Source organism: Rhinopithecus bieti, unplaced genomic scaffold (genome assembly GCF_001698545.2).
Source record: "Rhinopithecus bieti isolate Rb0 unplaced genomic scaffold, ASM169854v2 scaffold_7681, whole genome shotgun sequence".
NCBI lineage: Eukaryota > Metazoa > Chordata > Mammalia > Primates > Cercopithecidae > Rhinopithecus > Rhinopithecus bieti.
Genome location: NW_016806571.1, coordinates 4,798,808 through 4,824,632, shown reverse-complemented (window position 1 = coordinate 4,824,632; position 25,825 = coordinate 4,798,808). Strand labels below are relative to the sequence as shown.

General features: G+C 49.8%; 2 protein-coding genes across 9 annotated transcripts in view; one reads left to right on the top strand and one right to left on the bottom strand.

Annotated features, from left to right (window-relative positions):
• The first annotated feature begins 5,275 nt into the window (after nt 1-5,275).
• On the top strand, nt 5,276-6,573 carry OST4 (oligosaccharyltransferase complex subunit 4, non-catalytic). The gene is made up of 3 exons (XM_017876909.1): nt 5,276-5,437; nt 5,577-5,714; nt 6,324-6,573. Exon 2 carries the CDS (start codon nt 5,578-5,580, stop codon nt 5,689-5,691), a length of 114 nt encoding a protein of 37 aa, XP_017732398.1. The 5' UTR covers nt 5,276-5,437; nt 5,577; the 3' UTR covers nt 5,692-5,714; nt 6,324-6,573.
• AGBL5 (AGBL carboxypeptidase 5) overlaps nt 6,423-25,825 on the bottom strand; it is a 20,963-nt gene continuing 1,560 nt past the window's right edge. For 2 of the 8 annotated variants that reach the window (XR_001886519.1, XR_001886520.1), the window contains 15 exons: nt 24,162-24,422; nt 23,770-23,941; nt 23,286-23,449; nt 22,544-22,721; nt 22,098-22,276; nt 21,207-21,663; nt 20,549-20,718; nt 19,257-19,392; nt 18,087-18,289; nt 17,288-17,502; nt 9,411-9,563; nt 8,299-8,411; nt 7,951-7,997; nt 7,340-7,473; nt 6,423-6,954 (listed from right to left, as the gene is read on the bottom strand). Coding sequence is in view for 5 of the 8 variants with exons in the window: in XM_017876904.1 (XP_017732393.1) it covers nt 7,366-7,473; nt 8,299-8,411; nt 9,411-9,563; nt 17,288-17,502; nt 18,087-18,289; nt 19,257-19,392; nt 20,549-20,718; nt 21,207-21,663; nt 22,098-22,276; nt 22,544-22,721; nt 23,286-23,449; nt 23,770-23,941; nt 24,162-24,376 (2,463 nt within the window). In the remaining 3 variants the exon portion in view is untranslated. Of the gene's footprint in view, nt 6,955-7,209; nt 7,474-7,950; nt 7,998-8,298; nt 8,412-9,410; nt 9,564-13,016; nt 13,710-17,156; nt 17,503-18,086; nt 18,290-19,256; nt 19,393-20,548; nt 20,719-21,206; nt 21,664-22,097; nt 22,277-22,543; nt 22,722-23,285; nt 23,450-23,769; nt 23,942-24,161; nt 24,423-25,104; nt 25,314-25,825 lie in introns of those variants that run through there. The other 6 variants (XR_001886518.1, XM_017876907.1, XM_017876904.1 and 3 more) reach the window with 6 other exon arrangements.

Here is a 25,825-nt window from a genome sequence, read left to right as displayed (position 1 = left end):
AGACAGCTGGCTGAGGGAGGCAGTCAAAGGAGAGGCTGGAAAAGACAGAAGCTGAACAGCATTGGGGTGGAGGTGGGGGTGGGGGGCAGGAGTCAAGAACAGAGACAAGGCAAGGAGAGAGATTTCAGGCTCAGGAAGAGTGGTCTGTCTCAGTCTCCTCAGCTATAACACAGGAATAACAGGACTCTCCATCCCACTTTACGAGGATTAAGTAAGTCAATGCATGTAAACATTCTAGAACAGTGCCTGGCAAATGGTAAATGCTCAATCAACGTTAGCTCTTTTTTTGTGTCAGGAAAAAATGGGACCGAAATTCAGAGAAGTAGATTGTGGACAAATTAGGGAGAGGCTCAAATGACTGGTTATGAGGTTGTATTGCAAGTTTTTGAGTAGAAGCATATATGCATACACAAAAGAAGATATTGTGAGTGATAATATTGACTACAGTGTCAGAGCACAGGCAGTGTAGCCCCAGCTCCTCCTGTCACTATCTATGACCCAGCAAATCCCATGACACCACTGGGAGTCTATGTGTCATCTGAAGTTCCTTCCAAATTCTACATTGCAAAGTGATGCAGTCTTGGGCTCTGGTGGTGACAGTGACCATGGATAGGCAGGGAACATTGTAACTGCGTGGTGACTGCCTGAGTAATGAGGAACCAGATGAAGGGAGACACAAGAGAAGATTCTAGCATTTGAACCAGGATGGGGAAGTCGGGAAGAGAGCAGGTTTGCAGGAAAGAAGTGATCGTAGTTTGAACATACTGAATTTAAGATAAAAGTAACATATCCTAGCGGAAACCAGTGTCCAGCATGGTTAGCAATGGTGGACCATTGATTCTTCCACCATATGCAGGGTAATAGGTGGAAGCCATGAGAATGAATGCCAGCAAATCATCAATGCAACTCTGAACCATCTTACCTCCGATATCCTATGACCTGGTATGTGACCTTGATGGCTAAAAGAAATGTTTGTGAAAAGACAGGGTCAGGTTGGGTGTGGTGCCTCAAGCCTGTAATCCTAGCACTTTGGGTGGCTGAGGTGGGAAGATCACTTGAGGTCAGGAGTTTGAGACCAGCCTGGTCAACATGGTGAACCCCATCTCTACTAAAAATACAAAAATTAGGCCAGGCACAATGGCTCATGCCTGTAATCCCAGCACTTTGGGAGGCCGAGGTGGGCAGATCCCATAAGGTCAGGAGTTCGAGACCATCCTGGCCAACATGGTGAAAGCCTGTCTCTACTAAAAATACAAAAATTAGCCAGTGTGGTGGTGTGTGCCTGTAATCCCAGCTACTCAGGAGGCTAAGGCACGAGAATCGCTTGAGCCCTGGAGGCGGAGGCTGCAGTGAGCCGAGATTGCGCCACTGCGCTCCAGCCTGTGCAACAGAGTGAGACTGACTCAGGACAAAACAGTGGGGATGGTGGTGAAAATGCTGGAACAAACAGAAAAGGAAATTTGTAGTTGCCCCTTAGAGCCCTGGGGATCAGCACACAGGAGATTTGAAGGAAATGTTCACAGGAGATCCTGATTTCAAAGAAGTTGTCCGTGGAAGGCTGCAGCTTTGTCCCTGGTCTCCAGGCTCTGGCTCTGGCCCTGGCAGGAAGCCAACCCACTTCCCCTCCAGATTGCCCCAGCTGCTGCTATGGGTTTTCTTTCTCTGCTCTTCTCCCTCTCCTTGCCCTTAGGAGGCCTCTCGCAACCTGAAAAGTCACCCCAGCCATCTTGTCACTGCCCAGTTGTTACCCATTCCCTCTCCTACACTCTGAAGTTCAAAAATCTGTGTATAATTTAAGTGTATCAAGTAAAAAATGTGGGCTTTGAAATATAGTTGCAGTAGGTTGCATTTCATTTGCTTTTATGTAATTAGGAGACAAGACCTAGGAGCTGTCATGAATGTTTGTGAAATCACAAAGGTATCAGTGGCTCTGAGTTCACCAGGGAGGACGCTTCCCCTTGCTGGCTTGAGTGGGCAAACAGGCTGCAGTGGAGACTAAAGTTAGAGTGCAGTGGTAGTGGTGATGGTGGCAGTGACATTCTGGTGGTGGTATTGGCAGGCAGCCATAAATTTCCAAAGCAATTGGTAAGAGTTCCTGACCCCCCAAAAAGCTAAGTTCCTGGTGGCACTAGGACATGATCTATTTTACAACCTCTCCAAAGTGGGTAATTTCCAAGGATCTAGTGCCAATTGGCCCTACGAGGCAATTAACTCATTCATTCAGCTTCACTGACTGAGCAATGAGTTCATGACCAGGGTCAGGACAGCCGTGGGCACCAGCAATAAGGAGCATTTTATGTCTAGCCTCTCTGTCAGAGGACTGAATATTGGGAGGGAAAAGGGGGGAATAATACAATTTGGGGCCTGGTGCTGTGGCTCACGCCTATAATCCCAGCACTTTGGGAGGCCAAGGCAGGAGGATCACTTGAGGTCAGGAGTTGGAGACCAGCCTGGCCAGCATGGTGAAACCCTGTTTCTATCAAAAATACAAAAATTACCCTGGCATGGTGGCACACTCCTGTAATCCCAGCTACCCAGGAGGCTGAGGCAGGAGAATCGCTTGAACCTGGGAGGCAGAAGTTGCAATGAGCTGAGATTGCATCACTGCACTCCAGCCTGGGTGACAGAGCGAGACTCATATCAAAAAAAAAAAATAAAAAAAAAAAAAATAAAGGTGATTTGGACTTTGGGTCATGCCAATCCACATGGGAATTCAAATTTGTGGGGAGTCTTGAGCAAAAGCCCACTTTTCTCCAAAGAGATACACTTTACTTTTCCTTTTAGCTCTTCCTCCAGGTTTAAGACTTTAGTAGCCCACCTCCCTGAACCCAGTCCCCCTTCTCCCAGGTCTTGTTACTTTCTCACTCCTGAGCCTAATTCTGGCCTGTCCTTTCCTTGAAAATGTCACACTAATCACAGATATTGAGCTCCACAAGTGCCCCCCAGTCATTTCCCTCCACATCCTCCCAAATCCCCCCAGGATGAGGCTGTGCCTGTCTCACTTCCCAAATAGTTCTTTATCCAAGCTTGGTTCAAGATTTGTCAGTTCTTAGTTAAGTCTAGTTCAGTCTCATAGACTGTTTTTTGTTTCAGTTCTTCCAGGCACTGGGCCAAATGACCCATTCAAGGCTGATAAAGACTCATTGACCTAGGCACAGGAAGTTCTGTGAGGTGAATGAATTTCTGGGTGGTCCTAAAATAAATCCTTTCCCTCTTGTGCCTAACCCTAGGACAACCTACTGAGTCCAGTCTGACCTGGAACAGGGAGTGGAGGTAGGAGGAAGAGGTGACACTGCTCTTTCACCAGTTTGTAGAAACTTGGTGAAATCAATTACCTGCTGGGCCTCAGTTTTCTTCCTTTTTTTTTTTCCCCCCTGAGACAGGGTCTCTCTCTGTTGCTCAGGTTGGAGTGCTGGAGTGCAATGGTGCAATCTCAGCTCACTGCAACCTCTGCCTCCTGGGTTCATGCAAGTCTCCTGTCTCAGCCTCCTGAGTAGCTGGGATTACAGGTGTGCACTACCAGCTAATTTTTGTATTTTTACTAGAGATGGGGTTTCACTATATTGGCCAAGCTGGTCTCGAACTCCTGACCTCAGGTGATCCACCCACCTTGGCTTCCCAAAATGTTGGGACTACAGGTATGAGCCACCATGCCTGGCCAGTTTCCTTCTTCATGATTCTGAAGGCCCCTTTCGGCTCTGATAGTCTAGAATACTATGCACCTGGGTCAATTGGTTTTAAGCACTTCCAAGGCTTTCTTTCATGTCATTTTCAGTCTAGAAAGTTTAACTTCCAGGGCCGGCCTAAAGGTAGAGCTTATTTTTAAAAGGGAGGGCTAGTTCTGATTCAACAGTAGACCCAAGTGTTTGGTTGGACTTGGATCTGCTTCAAATTTCCAGGAGACACGAAGCATAATGATGTGTAATCCTTAAGACCTAGACCCTTACTCTCCCAGAGGGTAGCTGAAAACAGACTGCTAACTGAGAGATGCATAAGGGAGTACCTGTCTGGGATTTCACCAGTGTTATGTGGAGGGGACTCGGCTTTCTAAATATGAAGCTTCTGGGAAATATTGAGTGGGGGCTGGTGGTGAGGTGGTGGTGAGGTGGGGGGAGGCCAGGGGAACGACAGACTACTAAAGGCAGGGATTATGTTTAGGAGTCACCGGGCTGAAGCCCTGGGGGACAAACTGTTGATGGTCCCAGATCAGGGAAGGCCACTTTGGGATAGTGCATCCCCAGCTCAGTGCACACGGGCGGCAAACTGGTCCCCTGTCCCAAGCTCATAGCATCTCCTGTAGAGTTTTCTTTGGCTCCGAGAAGCAGAGGCCTCCCCTGAGCCCTGGCCCCCCTCTACCGCAAAGCAACTGGCTTCCATTATCCCTGACAGCTCCAGAGCAACAGCCCAGCCCCCGGCCCCGGCCTGGCTCGGTGCCGTTCCCTTTTATGGTTAAGTTGAGAGAAAGCATGGAGTGAGGGGGGAGAAAGTTCTGGCTGGGCAGAGGCTTGGAGAGTTCCAGGGTGCCTCTCCCCTCGCCAGAGACCCTCGGGTACCCGCAGCCACCGCTCTTCGTTCTCTTCGGCGACCTAATCTGTTCTGAACCCAGGACCCCTCTTGCTTGTCCCAGCCCTTCCTCCCCTTCTCCATTTCTCCCCTTCTCCCTCCCTCACATCCGGGGGGTGATTTCCCACTTGGCCGAAGTCCCACAGTTTGGGTTTTGATTCCGGGAGGGTCCGCCCTATTTCCGACACCCAGCTCCGGGGGTAGGGTGGAGGGAGGGAGCCCGGCTAAGACAGACCCTGGTCAGATCACAAAAGGCAGGATGGCTCTACTTGGTTGCATGTGGGTCACAAAGGCTGGCGCCGGAGAAAGGAGCACCCGGCAGCCCCAGCCCTGTCCCCATTCTACAACGCTTCCCACTCCTGTCCCCGCCGCCCGAGCCAGGCAGAGGGCACTGAGGGCAGGGCCCAAAGGAAGCACCTGGTTGGGCCGGGCCGGGAAGCGAAGGGTGGACAGCAGTACCGAGGGCCGGGGCCGGAAGGGGGTTGGAGTATCCCGCCGGCCTCGCCGCTGCACCCTCGCCCCAGCCCACTCCTCGGCCCCGGGGAGGCGGCCACCACGGCTTCGTTAGCCGCTTCCCGAGGCACGCCAGCTGCGGCCAGCTGTGCAGTGCCGGGCCCAGGCGCGCGCCCGCGGCCCCGCCACACCCCCTACGGCTGGACCTCCCACCGCAGCCGCGCCCGTGGCCCCGCCCCAGTCTCGGCCGTAGGGCGCCGCGCGGAGCCAACGAGACGGTGGGGCTAGAGAGGCCGTCCCGACCGCGCCCCCCGCCGGAAGCGGCTGGTTCGGGCCTGTGCTGGCGCTACGAAGTTCCGGTCCAGGTCTCCTACCTCGGGCTTGTTCGCTGGCGGCGTCGGAGCCGAGCCGGACTGGTCAGGTGAGAGGCACGCAGGCGCCGTCCCACGGGCCAGTCCCGCCGTGGCCGTAGCCGTGGCCGGCCCGTGGGGCAAGGACGGGTCCTTGCGAGCGCGAGGAGTGCGCCAGCCCGCGCGGCTCAGCCCCTCTCTCCTCCGCAGGATGATCACGGACGTGCAGCTCGCCATCTTCGCCAACATGCTGGGCGTGTCGCTCTTCTTGCTTGTTGTTCTCTATCACTACGTGGCCGTCAACAATCCCAAGAAGCAGGAATGAAAGTGGCGCTTTCTTCGCCCCAGGTAACGGCCCGGGGCTGTAGCGCCCAGCCCCCAGAGCTGAGTGGCGAGGCCGCGCCAGGGGTAGCAGGGTTCGAAACTTCCAATCAGAAAGTGTCGGGCCAAGCCTGATACAGTCCAGAACTGGTCCCCTTTATCTGCACAGAGTAGAGAGCGCGCTGTCCCCTCCCCGTAAACTGTTCCCTGCTAGAATGGGAGTGGGTTTCCTAACCCTAACAGTCCCCATCTTGTCCTAAATAGGTAGATGCCCAAGTTGGGAGTATAGTTGTAAGGAGGCACTGACACCGGTAGGAACGAAGGTACCGAGGGTACCATCCAAGTATAAGGATTTGGGCTCTTAAATAGCTCCCACTTTCCCCAGGTTGTTTAGAACTTATTTGGGCAGAATGTTTTGGTGAGGGGTGACAGATGTAGAATTCTGTTTCCATGTTCTGAGGCCAGGGGTTGGCTGCGGACCCAAGCTATAGAGAAGGAAGAGGGGGGCTTTGGAGCCAGCCTTAAGTGTGGGTCACAAGTATAAAGGGAATATGGATAGACGTTACTTCCTGAAGGATTCCCCGGGGGAAAGCTGCAGCATTTTCCTTACCTCAGGTCTTTCCCCCTCTTTTCTAGGGTTCCAGGACATAGTCTGAGGCAAGATGGAGGGTATGAGGGGCCTTCACACTTCACTTCATCCCTTCTACCCATCACAACATACAAAGCAACTACACCTGGATTTTTCCAAACAACTTTTATTTCCTCAAAGTCTTCCTTAATCCTATGGAACAAGAAGCTGCCACTGAATAGGGCCCAGCATAGGGGCTTGCTTTTCTACTCCCTCCCCCCAATATAAAAATATAGATTTTTTTTTGTGGTCCCAAAATCTTGTGCTGTGGAGGGAAGGAAGGGGTCGCAGGTCCCTGTTTTGTTCTGTCTCAAGGTGCTGCTCTTTAATGCTTTGGACAGCGTGGCTGGCATTCCAAGGACTTAACGGCTGTCACATGGAATCAGCGGCCTGGAGGGGAACTAGCATATTTCCCACGTGTTACCCCATCTTGGGACTATATCTTGGGCTTCAACATAAAGGCATTATCAGACCCGGGGAGAAATAGTGAGTGGGGGAGATTTAGGGACAAAACAAACCTCAGGTTGGCCCAAGGGACCCCCGCTGTAACAATTCCAGGATGGGGAGTCAGACAGACTACAGGATATAGGAGAAAAGGCAGGGGCAGAGCGGGGCCGTGGGGGCCTGGCCTGAGGCAGCCTGCAACAGAGAAGAGAGAGGAATCAGGGCTATGAAAACTCTGCTTCTCTACTATTCTGCTAACCAGGGGCTGGAAAGTGAAACAAGTGGATCCAGATGAAGATGGGTAAGGATGGGCAAGTTGGTTACTGCAGTGGTCTCTTGCTGGAACCAGCCAGCTCCTAGGCCTTAGGCCCTAACTAAAAGTTGTTTTCTTTTCCTTTGGATTGAAGACTGTGGCCATGGTGGGGGAAAAGAAAATCAGGGACTAGATTCTTAATGAAAGTACATTTAGTCTTAGTGCTCAAAAGGAGTAGGGAAGGCAGAAAATTATTCTGAATGACAGAAATGGGAATGAGGGGACAGAAGTGAGGGGTGGGGTGAGGGACTGGACCCAAGTGCTCACCCTGGTTTAGCAGAGCAGGGTCCCGGCTACAGCTCACTGCTCTCCCTGGTCCGGGGGGTAGGGGATGTGGGGCCTGAAGAGCCTTTCATCCCTCTGCGAGTCGGCGGTGAGCCCCGGCCCAACCTGGGCCTAGCCTGTGTGGACAGGGTTTGTGCTAAGAGGCTGGATTCTTCCATGAGTTTTTTGCTTTTAGTTTGCTTCTAGAGTTTCCATGCATTAGAGTGTTGTAGTATAGGGATCAGTAGAGGTACTGGGACATTGAATTCTAGCTGAGAGGGTGAGGCACGATAATAGCCAGAGAAGTCCTGGATTCAGTCCATGACTGTGCACTCCAAGTCTATAACTAGGGGTGGCAAACAGATCCAGCATTTAACCGCCATGGCTACACCATGACTAAGGTCTGGGTGAGTAGAGAAACACTGTGTAGAAAGATAGTGAGGGTTGGTAGACCTCTCTCAGAGCCCTCTATGCCTCAGCCCCTGCCAGAGCAGTGTACACTTCACCCATCCGGTCAGCTTCTGCCTATACTCAACTTTACCTAGCATGGGGATCTGGACTGAATCGGAGTTGGTGGCAGGGCTGTTCCTAGCAGCAGCAACCAAATGTGTTACCTGGGGAATCCGGGACCCCTCCTGGCGGAAACTCTCCTCGGGCAGGTCTGGGCAGAAAGAGAGGAGAAGCTAAGGGCAGGGGCAGGGAAAGCCAAAGCTAGCAGGCTGAAGTTGGGGTATATCTGGCAGGGACAGGTTGAAAGCAAGCAAATGACCTGGCTGTTGGGGATGGTGGAGGGCAGGAGGGGGACTGGATAGACAGGCACTCAGGCACCAGAGAAGCTCTCTGATGTGGCCAAGCGTAGAGGCAGTAAAGCAGTGCTGAGCATTTTCCCTCCCACTACCCAGAGGAACAGTGCCTTGCTGGGTTCTGCCAGAGTAGTTGTGCTGAAGACCCAAAAATATTACCTGCAATCGAGTCTTGATGTAGGGCATCCGAGCTCCAGTCCCTAGCAGACCTTTCTCGATTACCATGACAGCCTCTGGTTTGTCCCCGGAGAACAAGAGTGAGCAGCCGCTCCCTAGGGAACAGAGGAAACTGATCAGGGTAGGGGTCACAGAGAAGAGGAGGTAACTTCCAAAGGATCAGGGTTTCTCAACCTTGGCACATTGACATTTTGGGTGGAATAATTCTTTATCGTGGGGAGTACTCTTGTGCATTGTAGGATGTTTAGTAGCATTCTTAGCCTCTAAACAATATATGCTGTTTCCTCATCTCCCCCCTCAGTGTAATAACCAAAAATGTCTCCAGATGTTGCCTGGGCAGCAAACTCACCCCTGGTTGAGGCTCTAGTCTGGTCCAAGGGGTGGAGCAGCAACTCCAGGCTAGAATCGGAATGCACCCAAGCTTAAATCCTGTGTCAATTTATAGGCTGCAGGGCCTACCCCAATAATATGTTTAGCATTTGAGGATCAAGTCAGCTCTACCCAGGACTGGGGGGTTCAGTGCTACCCACTGAGGTGAGTAAACAGGTTGGGAGTAGGGGTCTTTGAGTGAGGTAGAACATGTTGGACTACAATCTTAAAATCATTCCCATCCATTTCTTTATATAGCTGGGTCTGTAATTTAAAGGAGAAGAGATGGCTTAAGTTTTGTGTGAATGATACGGCTACACACAACATTTAGCAGTGTTGACAGGAGAAAGACCTGTCATGCTTTTTTCATTCTCCTGTTTTGTCTAATGTTGCCCAGCTCCTGGAGTCAGGGAATTTGCATAAGTAGCACTTTGCAGGTAGACAAAAAGTCCTCAGGTTCCTCAACTGTAAAAATGAGGATTAAATGAGATTAAATGTGTAGAGCAGTGCCTGGCACATAGTAAATGTTCAATAAATGTTAACTATTGTTTTATTACACAAAGACATTAATCAATTCCAGCTTCCTATACAAAGGCACCAGTGTTAGAGGTTTAGGATACCAAGAGGATAACTGATGCCCCTGGTCTCCCAACTAGGCTTAAAGAACCTGGGCTGGCCATGGAGGAGGCTGGCAAACCCAGATTTCAGTGGCAGCGGGTACAGACCTGGTATGTTGAGTGAATCGGGCAGTAGACAGGAGCCCAGCTTGTGTGAGGAGGCTGGGCCAGAACTAGTAGGAGCTGGGGATGGAGCAAGGCTGCCTGCAGGACGATGGGTCAGTGGCTGCTGCCGCCATCTCCTGTCCTGGCTTCGGGGCTCTGAGTGGAAGAGATACAAGCAGATAAAAGGGCAAATAAGTGGGGCACTATGAGGCAGCCTTCACTGACTTGGTGGCTTCCCTGGTCAAAAGATGCCGTTTTTCAAGCTTGTCATCAGACCCGCATCCATCTCCTGAAGTAACTATTAATATAAGATGGGTAGAAAGATCTACTGTTTATTACAGTTATCCATTCTCCACCAGCCTTCATCCTGCCAGTTTGTTGTTGTTGTTGTTTGATAAAAGGTTTCCACTCTGTCACCCAGGCTGAAGAAGTGCACAATGGCACGATTATGGCTCACTGCAGCCTCAACCTCCCAGGCTCAGGTGATCCTCCTACCTAGCCTCCTGAGTAGCTGGCACTATAGGTGCACACCACCATGCTCAGCTAATTTTTGTTTTTTTGTTTTGTTTTTGAGATGGAGTCTTGCTCTGTCGCCCAGGTTGGAGTGCAGTGGTACGATCTTGGCTCACTGCAACCTCCTCCTCCTGGGTTCAAGCGATTCTCCTGCCTCAGCCTCCTGAGTAGCTGGGATTATAGGCTCGTGCCACCATGCCTGGCTAATTTTTGTATTTTTAGTAGAGACGGGGTTTCACCATGTTGGTCAGGCTGGTCTCGAACCCCTGACCTTGTGATCCGCCCGCCTTGGCCTCCCACAGTTCTGGGATTACAGGTGTGAGCCACCACACCCAGCCTAATTTTTGTATTTTTAGTAGAGACGGGGTTTTGCCATGTTGCCCAGGCTGGTCTTGAACTCTTAGGCTCAAGAGATCCACCCACCTTGGCCTCCCAAAGTATTGGGATTACAGGTATGAGCCACCGCACCTGGCCCAGTTCATTCTTTTGGCAAAGAAGTTAGTGAGCTTGGCTAACACAGATTTCCTTGGTTCCCCTCTTACCACTAATTGCTTCTCTTCCAGCTGTTCTTCCTGCCCCTTAAATGTCAAGTCTTCCCCCATCATTCTGTCCTTGAGCCTCTCTTGCTCTACTTACTGTTAAACTCCCAAGTTAGTCTCTAGCCCTTTTCTCCTGAAATCCAGCTCTAATTGTCCACTGGAAATTTCTTCCTAAGAAAGTCCCCTTGACGGCCGGGCACGGTGGCTCAAGCCTGTAATCCCAGCACTTTGGGAGGCCGAGATGGGCGGATCACGAGGTCAGCAGATCGAGACCATCCTGGCTAACTCTGTGAAACCCCGTCTCTACTAAAAAAAATACAAAAAACTAGCCGGGTGAGGTGGCGGGCGCCTGTAGTCCCAGCTACTCGGGAGGCTGAGGCAGGAGAATGGCGTAAACCCGGGAGGCGGAGCTTGCAGTGAGCTGAGGTCCGGCCACTGCACTCCAGCCTGGGCGACAGAGCGAGACTCTGTCTCAAAAAAAAAAAAAAAAAAAAGTCCCCTTGACAAAACAAAACTCATTCTCTCCCTTTCTTTCATTCTCCCTGTCTTCATGCAAAACCCAACAGCTAGAAACTTGTTTCATCTTCCTACTCCTCAGATTTGCATTTGTGTAATCAAATCCTACAATTCTATCTCTGCATTCACCTGACTTCTCTTTTCTTTTGGAGACAGGGTCTCACTCCGTCACCTAGGCTGTAGTGCAGTAGCATGAACATTGCTCACTGCAAACTTGACCACCTACATCCCAAGTAGCTGGGACAACAGGCGCATGCCACCAAGCCCAGCTAATTTTTAAATTTTTTGTGGAGATGGAGTCTCACCATGTTACCCAGGCTGGTCTGGAACTCTTGGGCTCAAGCGATCCTCCTCCCTCAGTTCCCAAAGTGCTGGGATTACAGGTGTGAGGCATTGCACTGGGCTTGAAGCTCTTCTAAAGGATGAAGTCTAAACTTTTGAATACTACACATTCAAAGCCTTGCCCACTATAGTTCCAGTGTACACATCCTTAGTAGGATGCTGATTTGATTCTTCATACCCTCTGCTATAGACCCTATGGCTATTAGTTGGGTGTGGTTCCTCTGGAACTGTTAACTTTTCTAATGAAATCGTGACCATCTTTCATGTACCATCTCAAATGTTACCTCTCTGAAGCTTACTTGACCATTACAGGCAGCATTAATTGTTCTCTCCTCATTATCTTCATTCTTTGTTTGTGTGGCTAGTAGTTTATGGTTTCTGTTTAATTAAGTTAGTATGTGTAAAGTACTTACAGGCACAGAGGACTCAAGAAATATAAGCTAGTATTTTTTCTAACTGGAACTTGAGTTTCTTGGGAGTAGGGACTTTGTTGCCTCTAACACTATATATCACAGTGCCTGTAAAATACTGCCTGAAAAACCAGAGACCTTTATCAATGTTTTGTTTACCTGAACAGCAGACACCCACTATATACCATGAGCTGGATCAATCATCTTTGGGAGTCTAAAGCATACAGTTATATCCTTTGGGGCAGCTGTCTCTGGTCCACTCATGTCTAGAGAGTTAAACTACTACAAGTTCTGAATGGTGGGGCCAAGCGGGGGCAGATGGTAAATGGATGGGGTGGGGAGGCTTGCAGCTTTGGCATGTCCTTCCTCATCACAGAGGAACAGCAGGTGCCAAATGCTCTCAAACCGATGGACTATTAACTTTTCATAGAACTGAATTCACCAGAGGTGCCAGCATGCCAACTGACTGTTAATAAACGTGTTGGATATGAAAATCCTGCAACTTAAGAAGTGACAGTAACTTCATCTTCCCAGCCACACTGGGAATTAGCAGGCAGTGACAAGAATACTTTTGAAAGGTCCAAGCCAGGTCAGGCATGGTGGCTCACACCTGCAATCCCAGCACTTTGGGAGGCCGAGGCAGGCGGATCACCTGACGTCGGGAGTTCAAGACCTGCCTCACCAATGTGGAGAAACCCCGTTTCTACTAAAAATACAAAAAATTAGCCAGGCGTGGTGGTGGGCACCTGTAATCCCAGCTACTCCAGAGGCTGAAGCAGGAGAATCACCTGAACTCGGGAGGCGGAGATTGCAGTCAGCTGAGATGGGCCACTGCACTCTAGCCTGGGAGACAGAGTGAGACTGTGTCTCAAAAAAAAAAAGATTCCAAAACAAAATGGTAAAAAAAAAAAAGTCTGAATGGAAAAAAAACCTACTTGTATGAATAAAGAAGAAAGGGAGAGATCTCAGGATGGAAGCTACTATGAGGAGATATGCTGGGTACCAATTATAGGTTAAGACGGTGGTGAAGAGTCAAAAACGCCAGGCACAGTTGCTCATGTGCCTTGGGAGGCTGAGGCGGGTGGATCACTTGAGTCTGGGAGCTTGAGATCGGCCTGGGCAACTTGGCGAAGCCCCGTCTCTACTTAAAAAAAAAAAAAAAATTAGGTGTGGTGGTGTGCACCTGTAGGCCCAGCTACTAGGGAGGCTGAGGCTGAGGCTGGAGGATCACTTGAGCCAGGGATACAAAGGTTGGAGTGAGCTGTGATCACGCCACTGCACTCCAGCCTGGGTGACTGAGTGAGACTGTCTCAAAAAAAGAATCAGAAACAACCAGATGTTAGGGGGCTAGTGAGAGTTGGCACAGGTTGCCAATAGGATAACAGAAATCGAGACTTGTGTGGCCATAGTCAAATAACCTAAAACATTAGCTACCACCAATGACAGAGATAGTCTAGGGCCCAAATCCAAGTAATTCTGTGATTAAAATGGATGTCAGGATGATGTCCACTTGACAGTGTACAGTAGGCAGCAATCATGAACTTGATAGAGGAAATAGTTTAGGTAATTTGAGAAACATCTACACACAGAGGCATGTTGAAACCGTATTAAGGGACAAACCTTCACCCTACCCCAGGAAAGGGTAAAAGCAAGCGAGAAAGAAAGAGCAAGAGTGCAAGAGTGACGTCATCAGCTCTGCTTCCAGGGGTTATGAAATGGTATCTTATGGTAACCAGCCAGATGTTCCATTTTGGGGGTGGTAGGATAGTACTGGGCAAAGGTCTGAGAGGTCTGAGGAGAGACTGACCTCCCCTTGAATTAGAATGGGTGTTCTAAGGTCTCACCATTTACAGCAGCAGTTATTTGACTTGTGCCAAGACCCTGTGTGTCATCCTCCCTGAACATCTTTGGAACTGTCCTTTCATGTAGCACTCCAGATCTCAGTGAATCCCTGGGACAATCACAGACCTGATTTATGTCCTCTGAGGGGTAGAAAGGTGAGACAAGCATTCATTTGGTTCCCAACTTCTTGCTTTTTATTCATTCAACAAATACTTGCTGATCGCTAAGTGCCAGGCACAGGACTAGGTGCTAAGGGCATAAGTTCATGTGTTAGGAGACACTTCCTGAAGCTTTTGTTCGCAGTGGGAAAAGTAGCCTTAAAGCCCTCTTAATTCCTCTGTCTTCTACCACTGAATCCTGCCACTTCTCTTTCTAATACTTATCTCTCCTTTCCAGACGCTGGTACTGGCTCTGGTCATCTCACCTCCCGTTTCCTGTCCAATATGTACAGTTCATAGACAGTGTCTTACACAGTCTCAGGTTTATTCCCATTCATAGACACACACTTGTTGCCATTGTCTCAGTTAAGCTCATAATCCTTGTTCTCAAGACATTTCAGCTAATTCTCTCTTCACCTAATCTCCTTGGTGATGGGCTTGGCCTTTTGCATATCCACCTAGGTATACATGCTTTTTGTCCTCTCCACCCACCAGCTCTGTTCCTGCTCCTGGCTGTCATTTCTCACTTTGGGAATGTTTCTGTCAAACTATTGGCTACCTATTTTTCAAATTATTTCTTAACTGAACATTATTTGGTTAATTACTCTTGTGTTTATCTACCACAGTAGTTCCCCAGACCCCCAGGATGTTTACAGTGTGTGTGCGCTCTCATGTTGTATTTACTGTCCTGTTTCCCCTATTAAGTTTCAAGTCAATCAACCAGGAATTACTTGGTACTGACTGTGCATATTTTCTATTGGTAGGGGAAGTAACAGAGAAATAGAATACATGTCCTTCGCCTCAAGGAGCTCAATGCAATGTTGTGCATTGGAAGTGGGGCAGGGAGGATGTCAATAAAATAGTGATTAAAACGTGCCTAGCCAGGCGCAGTGGCTCACGTCTGTAATCCCAGCACTTTGGGAGGCCGAGGCGGGTGGATCACCTGAGGTCAGGAGTTTGAGACCAGCCTGACCAACATGGAGAAACCCTGTCTCTACTAAAAATACAAAAAAATTTAGCCGGGCATCAAGGCGCATCCCTGTAATCCCAGCTACTCAGGAGGCTGAGGCAAGAGAATCACTTGAACCTGGGAGGCGGAGGTTGTGGTGAGCCGAGATCGCGCCATTGCACTCCAGCCTGTGTAACAAGAGCGAAACTCCATCTCAAAAAAAAGCCTAGAGGGCACAGTGGTTCATGCCTGTAGTCCCAGCACTTTGGGAGGCTGCGGCGGTGGATTGCCTGAGGTCAGGCGTTCGAGACCAGCCTGGCGAACATGGTGAACCCCATCTCTACTAAAAATACAAAAAATTAGTTGGGCGTGGTGGTGGGTACCTGTAATCCCAGCTACTTGGGAGGCTGAGGCAGGAGAATCGCTTGAACCCAGGAGGCAGAGGTTGCAGTGAGCTGAGATTGCACCACTGTACTCCAGCCTGGGTAACAGAGCGAAAGTGTCTCAAATAAAAAAAAAAAAGAGGGGCCTAGAATATTCCAGTGACAACCTAGAAAAGGCTCTTTACTATTTCCCTTTGTAGTGAGGAAAGAAGAACTTAGGATGCTGATGAAGGAATTCCCAGGAACTATGAGTTAAGAGCTAAAAGAGGCTGACCAAAAAAGAAAGAGGTTGGCTGCAGTGGCTCATGCCTGTAATCCTAGCACTTTGGAAGGCTGAGGTTGGTGGATCACCTGAGGTAAAGAGTTCAGGACCAACCTGGCCAACATGGCGAAACCCCATCTCTACCAAAAATACAAAAATTAGCTGGGCGTGGTGGCGGGTGCCTGTAATCCCAGCTACTCAGGAGGCTGAGGCAGGAGAATCGCTTGAACCCAGTGGGTGGAAGGTTGCAGTGAGCTGAGATTGTACCACTTCACTCCAACCTTTGTGAAAGGGCGAAACTCTGTCTCAAAAAAAGAAAGGAAATAGAAGAAGAACTTTATGTAGATTTACCATGGGAAACTAGGCATACTGGAGTATGAGAAGATACAAGTTGGAATAGCTGTGCAATCTTGGAGAAACCATTCTTAAATAGCCTCAGTTTCCTTGTTGGAAAAATGGAAACACCATCCATCCCATAGGGTCCTTGTGAGGATTAAATGAAATTTATATATGTGGTATTATCTTGTTCACTGTTAAATGCTATGTAAATATAAGGCATTATTATTACTTTATTTTTCAAACACAGTGCACAAGTGTCCTTTCCTGATGAAGATAGACTCTCAAACAATGGGGCTTGGAATACAAGCAGATAATCAAGTTGCCTGTCAGGGATAGAATATCTCAATGGTCACAGCTGGTAAGGACCATCACCCTCTCCTCCATGGCTTCTCTCACTAGCAGTCAGATTTACACAGCCACTGACACAGCACATGTCTGGTCTGTACCAATAGCTAGGGTGCAAGCTGGGAAAAGCTAACAAGGATGAATATGCTGCAAGACTTAGCCCCAGCTGACAAGCCTGCATACTCTGGGCAAGATTTCTGTAGTGCAGAGGCCAGTACAGTATTGATTTGTGGTTTCCAGAAGTGGCACTACAACAGTCTCTTCCCCTTTGCAATCCAGGTTACTCCCGTTAATTTCCTCTTTTTCCCTAAAGGCCCATCTGTTCTGGTATATAATTTTGACCCAGAATCTTATCAGGCAGGGTTTCATTAGGCAAAACCCGGGGGGGTACTAATGGACAGTTAAGTAGCTGTGCTCACTGCTGGAAAGAGCTAGACTGCTGCATTTTATACCTAGAAAAGAAATTGTCTGCAGTTGTTCCATTTTTCTTTGGAAGAGTTAGAATCCTTCTGATATCACTTTCTTTTCTTTATTTGAGGCAGAGTCTTGCTCTGTTGCCCAGGCTGGAGTGCAGTGGTACGATCTTGGCTCACTGCAACCTCCGCCTCCTGGGTTCAAACGATTCTTCTGCCTCAGTTACCTGAGTAACTGGGATTACAGGTGTGCACCACCATGCCTGGCTAATTTTTGTATTTTTAATAGAGACGGGGTTTCGCCATGTTGGCCAGGCTGTTCTTGAACTCCTGGCCTCAAGTGATCTGACTGCCTCACCCTTCCATAGTGCTGGGATTACAAGCATGAGCCGCCACTGTGCCCGGCCTGATACCACTTTCTTAGTGAGCTCTGAAGCCAGGAACAATTTTAGCCCATAAAGACCACAGATAAGATTCCCCATCATTCTGTAGTGCTGCAATTTGGATTCTCAGGACATTCCCTTAACTGCCCCCATGAAGACAGACTGACATTATCCTTGACATGGAGGTTCCATGTCCTGTTTGGCACTGCTTCAGCTAGTGTTTCATCCTTGGAAACTTCCCTGGCTCCTAGCATGCACTAAAGCCCAGATACCCAGACTTCCCCCTCTGGCCACACACAATACCACTCTGGAATCATGCCGCAGGGAACACCAAGGTCGTAGGAGAGGCCACAGGTTCTGCTACAAACTAATTTTATTGATTCACCCCTTGGTCCTGGGCCAAGAGTATATCTTCAAGCTCTTACTTCCCCCAGCAGTGCCCCAGACAACCAAACACATGTTGCAGGGGCTCCCAGACTGGCTTACCTCTGACGGGGCCCAGCACCCGGTGGGTGACCTTTTGGGTACTAGAGCCCAGGCCTGGCAGCCCTGCAGGCCGACTGCCATGAAAAGGAAAGCTGGGGGAATTCTTCATCTGTGGAGAATTTTGTTGGCTGCTGCTGCTACCACCAGCACTTGTGCCAGTGCTAAAACTTCGTGCCCGGCTCAAGGTGTTTTCGGAGCAGGAAACAGGCAACCCACTGCAAAGAAGCAGATGCCAGTTAAACCTGGGCCAGGAAGGTTGTGTCCTAAGGCTTTCCCTAGGATCTGCTGCTCAGTAAAGCTTCACCTCTGGGGTAAAAAGGTACAGGGACCCATTCCAAGGGAGAAGTGGGGAATTCATGTCTGTGGATGAAGTATCTAGGGAATACCAGCTAATCTCAAAATGTCATAACAGCCATCCCTGAGCAGCTTTATCTCCCAATGAATTTTCCCCCTACTGCCTTGGCACTGACCCTTGAACTCCCTTCAGTCAGTCATTCACAACCGTTGGAAGCTGAGGCCTGCCCCACTGCAATTATATTTGATTCTGTGCAGGGCTCTGCAGCAGTGAATCCCTAGCCTGATACTCTTAGAGGTATGTAGCTCAGAGTAAAAGGGAAAAGGATCCCATTCTCAAAAAATAAACTAATCTTACTAATTTTAATTTACCCTGAAAATATTTGCCATTTGGCACTTTAAGGAGGATGGAAAAGGAATATAAATATAAATCCCTTGGAACTCCTAGCTCTAGAGCCCTGTCCCACTGTCCTACCCTTTCCCCCTCCTATTTTGCTGGCCTTACTTGTGACTTTTGGGTGGAGTTCGAGGGCCCCTCTTCTTGCCGACACCCACATTCAGAGTGCTGCTTAGGCCTCGGCTGTTGCGTACGTGTTTCAGCATCCAGGCCCGTAGATTAGTAAGGCTGCTGTGCTCTGACAGTACAATTCGGGGCCATGGATTACATTCCGCCATGTCCAGAGCTGCGATGGCCATAGCTCGTCCCACCTGTGGGGTAGTCCAGTTTGGCTCAGCATGCTGGTCCTCCCATCCAAGCTGCTACCTTGGGGTGGGTACACAGCACAGTGGAAGGGAAGGGGGGGCCAGACCTATACTTTGCTCATTGGATGCCCTAACCTTTGTGCCCAGGCTGTTTATTGCAAATGGATTTGGAGCTGTTCCCTAAACTACCACCAATTTGGGGGCCCTCTTCCATTATGAGGGGCAGGGTGTGTCCTTTCTGGCTGGCACCATGAAGGAATTCTCCTAGCAGGAAAGGGGTTTGAATCCCTTCTGTAACCTGCAGCTCTTTCTGCTCTATTTTTTTTTTTTTTTTTTTTGAGACGGATTCTTGCTCTGTCGCCCAGACTGTAGTACAGTGGCGTGCAATCTCAGCTCACTGCAATCTCTGCCTTCCGGGTTCGAGTGATTCTCCTGCCTCAGCCTCCTGAGCAGCTGGGACTATAGGCATGTGCCACCATGCCCAGTTAATTTTTGTATTTTTAGTAGAGATGGGGTTTCACCATATTGGCTAGGCTGGTCTTGAACTCCTGACCTCAGGTGATCTGCCTGCCTCAGCCTCCCAAAGTGGTGAGATTACAGGCATGAGCCACCGCACCCGGCCAGTTCTATTAGGATAATGGGAGTCATCAAGACCACTGCAGTCAGGGTGCTTTTGAGCCCAGGAATTAATAAACCCAATAGAATGAGAAAGACAAGCCCAGAGGCAAAGAATCTGACTCAGAGGTGCTAGGGGATTCTCTGTGATGTGGGGTCAGATACAGTGCCTGTTCATCCTTTCAATACTATTATAGTCATAGTTATGTTCCTGTTAACTGAGGAAAATAACCATAGTGGTGAGAGGGCCATAGTGATGAATATCTCTTGAAAGGACCTTAGAGTCAGGCATTAGGAGCGAAGGCCTTTCCAGGCTATAAGGTTTCTCCCTTTTCCCACTTACACCATGTATTCATACCTGCTCAAATAGTTCCACAGTGTATCTGTAGGGGAAAGCCGGCGGGGGAGGGGGGCTGGCACGCCCATTGTCATGGCAGGCAGCAGGGATGCTGTTTACTGAGCGTCCAGTGTTGTAGTTGCATTCAAGTGTGTAGCTAAGACATAAAGACCTTTATCAATGTCCCGCCTGAACAGATATCAGGACAGAACCACAGAGAACAGCTTATGTGATCTAAGGAGGCAATCACTTGGAAAAAAGTGAACACAAATGAAAGTGCTAATAATCCACAGCAACTAGCAGCTGACCCTGGTACTGTACCATATACCCAGGGAGTCCCCCAAAAATAGAATCCTAAAGACAATAATGCTAATTGTGAGGTTCTCTTTTTTTTTTTTTTTTTTTTTTTTTTTTTTTTTCTTGAGGCGGGAGTCTTCGCTCTGTCGCCAGGGACTTGGAGTCAGTGGCCAGATCTCAGCTCACTGCAGCTCTGCCTCCCGGGTTTACGCCATTCTCCCTGCTCAGCTCCCAAGTAGGCTGGGGACTACAGGCGCCCGCCCCCTCGCCCAGCTAGTTTTTATTTGAGTAGAGACGGGGTTTCACCATGTTAGCCAGGATGGTTTCGATCTCCTGGACCCGGATCCACCCGTCTCGCTCCCAGAAATGCTGGGATTACAGGACTTGAGCCGAGTTCTCTTTTTAGAAGACTCAGGTGTCCCCCCCTCTCAACACCCCTGCATGAACCGGTTGTTTGTTTTCTTTTTTTTTTTATTTTTTTATTTTTTTTTTTTTTGAGACGGAATCTCGCCTCTGTCGCCCGGGCTGAGTGCAGTGGCCGGATCTCAGCGTCATCTGGCCAAGCTCCCCTCCCGGGTTTCCGCATTCTCCTTGCCTCAGCCTCGCCGAGTAGCTGGGGACTACAGGGTGCCGCCACCTCGCCCGGCTCCGTTTTTTTGTACATTTTTAGTAGGACGGGGTTTCACTCCACTCTTAGCCAGGATGGTCTCGATCTGCTGACCTCGTGATCCGCCCGTCTTGGCCTCCCAAAGTGCTGGGATTACAGGCTTGAGCCACCGCGCCCGGCCTCTTTTTTTTTTTTTTTTTTTTTTGAGACAGAGTTTCGCTCTTGTTACCCAGGCTGGAGTGCAATGGCGCGATCTCGGCTCGCCACAACCTCTGCCTCCTAGGTTCAAGCGATTCTCCTGCCTCAACGTCCTGAGTAGCTGGGATTACAGGCATGCGCCACCACACCAGGCTAAGGTGTTTTCTTTAGGGAAGCTATTTCATCAACTATATCTCAGCTTCCACCCAACCTGTGGATTATCCCTGAGGCTTTGTAGATTGCAACACGGCCGCTTCCCTCTTTAGACTGGCCATCTCTACGGTCTCGGGCATACATATTCTTCTCTGAGAAATTGCAGCCCTGGAAGTCGAAGTGGGCTGAGTTCAAGGAGATGAGCTTTGGATACAGCATGTTTTCCACCTGTTTGGGGAAGAAAAGTCAACTCAGAAGGAAAGACAGAAGGGACAAGGGGCAAGGAAGAGATGGCAAGTATGTGACCATGTGACTTAATACACAGCAGATACCATCACAACCATTAACAGTAATCAGTGCTGCTTGAATTCTCAGTTTGACATTACTTCTTGGTGTTGGGAAGCAATTCTTTTTTTTTAAAGCTTTTAGCTTCTTCCCTCCAACCATGCAAAATTTTCCTTCTCTGGATTCCTAGACTCTAGCGAAGACTATAATGCAGTTAGCTTGACCCTTAAAAAAAGGTCATGATGTAAAAATTGAGACGTAAGCTCTCTGTGCCGTCTCTTTTTGGCCCTTCAAAGCTTTTTCAGAGGTAGTCGACACAGGCCTTCCTGCCAGAAGGCTACCTAAGGCTATCTTCCCTCTGTTCATGGCCCAACCCCATCTCCTAACCTGCAACATTTCGCACACTCACATGACATTCTTAGGACTCCCACCTGGGTGCTCTCATCACTAAAGCTGTTTCCGTACATGAAGCAGCCCCTTTTGGAAGCATGTCCATGCAGGTCCACATAGTAAGCAACGCCACTCTCTTTGGGGGGGATGGTGTCAGGGGCTAGCTCTTCAAGCGCTGCAGACTGTTGTGGCATAATCCACACACTGTTGAGCTTCTGTTCTGCTGGCTCTGTTTGTTTCCAGGCTTCAGCGTTATCCATGTCAGCTGAGTGCCCACACTGAGCTTCATTTTGGAGATTGTTGGCTTTCTCCAGGTCAGAAACAGGAGCATCAGGAGGGAGACAGGAACTGGGCTGGTGCTCAGAGGAACTCTGGGAGTTCAGACGAGAGTGCACATGGTGGTAGAGAAGCACAGCTTTGGCCCCATAGATGGCCGGGTGCAGGACGGCATCAGGCTTCAGGTACTGACGGTTCAGATTCACTCCACGTGAGTCTGTGCTGTAGGAAAACAAGGACTGAAGCAGGTTCTAGAGGACTGGGCCAGTTGAAGGAGACACTAGTGTAGATGAGAAGGAGACCACAGGAGACTGACTTATCAAATGTGAGACTGAAGCTGCGTTAGGAAAGAAAGAATTGAAGACAGGGCCTCTCTTTGATCTGCTGTCACCCTTACCCCATAGAACCCTAAGGAGCTTCCTCAGGGTAGCTGCCTCCACCCAGATGGGCCTGCAGTCATCCTAGTTTGGTTCCTTTCTGGGAGTGCCACTAGATATGATCTCATGCTTTCTCAGGAGGATGAGATGGGCTTGCCTTTATTAGGGTGCAAGAGAACTGGGAACACAGGAGAAGCCAGAAGGCTGACAGAATTTCACTGAGATGCAGGGCATGAGGGGGAATGGGAACAGTCCAGACAGGCTGGGGAAGCCACTTACCGGTAGTGTCCCCGAACCACACCATCAGGGTTCAACATGGGAATCAGCTTAAAGACGAAGAGGCGACGTAGGGTTTGGGCCCGGGGATCATCAGGTCGGAGGATGAAGTCCAGAAAGCCATTGAAGACAAAGCTAGATGGAGTCTCCCCTGGGTGTACTCTACTGCTTAAGAAGAATATCTGAGGTAGAGAGGAGAGCAGACATTAAGTCAGTTACACTATGGTTCTACTTTGACAGTATATGGGGGTTGTCATGGATGAGGCAGGAATAGCTGCTGGATTTCCAGTTGGCTGAGTCTGCAAGTGGAGCAGGGGCCATCACCCTTGCCACAAGCTGCCGGCAGAGGCCGTGTCCAAGATGCCTAGAGATAACATAGTCTTTAGCCATCAACAGTACCTGATGCTAGCCAGAGGCCAAAGAACTGCCTTTATGCTATTTCCACTCACTCTCTTGCCTGCGAAACGGAATGGTCGAGGGGTGCTGGTATCAGGAAATAGCTGCTCTAGACGGGGCTCTCGATCTTCTCGAAGGCCATGGCAGGAAGTGATCGTCAGCAGATCTACACGAAGTCCATCCAGAGAATAGCAAAGGAGCTCCCGATGGTAATAGATGGTATCCAGGGGGCTACATGGAAAAAATAATTAAGCCGGGAGAAGTCCCTAAAGTCCTAGTAAGAGGTAGGCCTTGTCACCAGCCCAGGATTGGCAAAATCTGGTCCTTCACCTAACCTTTGGGGCCTTATAGTCCCTCACAATGTTAAATGAGGCTAAGGATTTGAGTGGGCTTACACTGCCAGAATGAAGAGTACAGGACAGGGTGAGCTTGTTTTTCCCCAGTTTGTGTCTTCCTAGAATACTTTATGTAGTTGGAGTTGTTCTCCGTGGGGGCAGATAAAAAAGGTGTACTGAGTCACATAGTGCTGGCTAAACTCTGGATAATTGATGGGAGTTGGGCTTCTAAGAGGTCTGAACTGGGCAGGTGAAAGAGTGGAGGGCAGGTGTTGATATGCTGAGATCAGGGTCATACAGAAACATAGTTTTCAAAGGTACCCAAAGTCCTGTCTGTACATTCTGTACAGAAAAAAGACTGACGAAAGTTTGGTTCAGAGCTCTAAGGGCAAATTCCAGATGTAGTGCAGGTGCTGTCTGATCCAGGACTGTGTGGCAGGAGTAAGAATGGGGCTGGCACCTGCTATGGGTGGGGTGGTTCTCCGGAAAGCGCTGGTCTAGCTGGTTTAGCAAATCCTGGCAGTCACTGTAGGAGAAGGGGTAGCAGAAGGCGAAGAAGGTGGTGGCCCCACGGCCCTCCAGGAAACGGTGAACAAAGGATAACACAAACTGTGTCTCTGTCATCTGAGGAGCAGAGGAGGAAGAGGGAGGGGCAACATGCCATTGTCAGAACTGAGCTCCTACTGGGACCACCAGGAACTGACCTCACACCCTTATCACCTTTACCAACTTCCCTCCCTCTGACACTTTCTATATGAAAAGTGGCTCCTTCTAGGCTTCCTGAGGCGGGGGCTCATCTTGGACTCCAGCTAACACTGGAGAAAAAGCTGATACTTAAACCTGTTGTCCCACCTGCCTCATACTGGTATCAAGGACAAAAACGCTTTACTTTCCTCTCTACTTTTAGCACCCAAGTCTTTCTTTCCTCCTCATGGAGAACTTACCTCAAAGGTGGGCCGGTCTCGAATGCGTTCCCAGCGTGGCCGGGTAGGCAGTGTGCGCACAAAGGGGGCCATGCCCTGGGAATACAGCTTGCTCTGCTTGTTCATGTTCATAATGTTGATCTTGATGAGTTTTCCTGGTGTTCCTCCCCGGACGCTGAAGTAGAACCATGACCTGAGGACCAGAGTAAGAGAGAGGTATGTGGAAGGGTTGGAGATAGATCTGTGGGAGAGCTGGAGCCAGCCAAACTGGGACAGGGCTATTTGGCAAGGAGAAAGGAGGGAGGACGGGTCAGAAGAGGACAGGTAGCATGCTGCTATGAACAGGTAAGTCAGAGGGCTAACTGAAGCATGGGTTTGGAACCTTCTTCCACCCTCCATTTCGTTCCATATACCTGTTCCCATTCTCAAATTCCGTTTCAGCACAGTCTGGTCGGGTCCACACATTGAATTCATAGTCAGGGGACGAGGCAATGCCACTGGTCAGGGCTGACGCCCCACCTCCTACCCCTTTCCCATCACTGGACAAAGATTTCACCTTCTCCACGTGGGCTAGATTCCCTGAATCAAAGCGAGAACTGAACAGCAATCCCCCACAGCGCAGCTCCATGGTGGGGCTGGGAAAGCATCCTCTTGCCCCTCTCTGGCCCTGAGAGCTGGGGAAAAACAGGGTTAGGTTAAAGAGGAAAGGGAAGAGTTTTCTGGGTATCTCTGGCTATTCTTAGGGAGTGCCCTATAAAACAAAAGGCTCTCTCCGTCTTAGAAAATACGGAAGTGGTCTTCTAGCAAAGGCCAAGAGAGAGCAGCACTTTGTACTTCAACACTAAGGGTTGTAAATGACCTAAAGGGACCACATTTTACTTTAGCTTGGCTGTTCCCAAATAAAACACAGTGGCTTAACTATGTTGAATAACACTAAACTCTCAGCTGCTTTGCAGCCCAAAGATTAGAGAATATAATCAGGGCCGGGCGCGGTGGCTCAAGCCTGTAATCCCAGCACTTTGGGAGGCCGAGACGGGCGGATCACGAGGTCAGGAGATCGAGACCATCCTGGCTAACACAGTAAACCCCGTCTCTACTAAAAAAATACAAAAAAACTAGCCGGGCGAGGTGGCGGGCGCCTGTAGTCCCAGCTACTCGGGAGGCTGAGGCAGGAGAATGGCGTAAACCCGGGAGGCGGAGCTTGCAGTGAGCTGAGATCCGGCCACTGCACTCCAGCCTAGGCGACAGAGCAAGACTCCGTCTCGACAAAAAAAAAAAAAAAAAAAAAAAAAAAAAAAAAAAAAAGAATATAATCAGAGAGGTCGGATTTCCCAAACCTAGCCAAGACACACTCACCACCATACATGGCCACCTTTAGAGATGGGCCGTTCTGGATCTCTGGCTCTGCACTCTCCAGCACAGAGCAGAGAGAGGAACGGAGGTTCTCAGTGTAAATGGGTAGTCCTCTCTCCAGCCTCTGTCCTCAAGTACTGAGCGGACATTCTCGTGTTGCTCCCCTGAGCCCGGTAAGGGCTGGTTCTTCCTTTTTTGTTCCTACCTTATTCCTAGTATGGAGGAAAATTATAACAGCGTGGCCTCTGCCAAGCCATAGGCTACTGGGCTCACCTAGCGACAGGAGCTCCATTCCACCCAGGGCATGGGTATGTTTCCAAACCCTTCCGCCCCGTAAGCACTGCACCCTGCGAAAGCTACCCTAGTAGTTGTGGATGAGTAATGGGTGTTCTGAGCACCCCTAAAAGAGGTGGGCTGCTAGGGTACCACTCGGGGGCAGGAGGCTGGCTTCTCCACCCTCGACTCACGGGGAACCGTTCACACCGAGCGGGCTTGTCCTGGGCAGGGTGGGACTGGGAGGCATGGGAGGGGTCGAGACGGACTCCCGCGGCAGGGGGTTGGGCAGGGAGGGCCTAGGAGTCAGAGGTGAGGCCACGGAGCTGCGCGGGGTCGGCACCGCGGAAGCCAGGGCGGGGGAGGGGGGCGGGAGCGGGGTGGCCTTCGAGGGGCTCGGGCTGAAGGGGCTGAGAGAAGGGGGCGGGGCCGGGGCTGGCGGGGCCGGGGC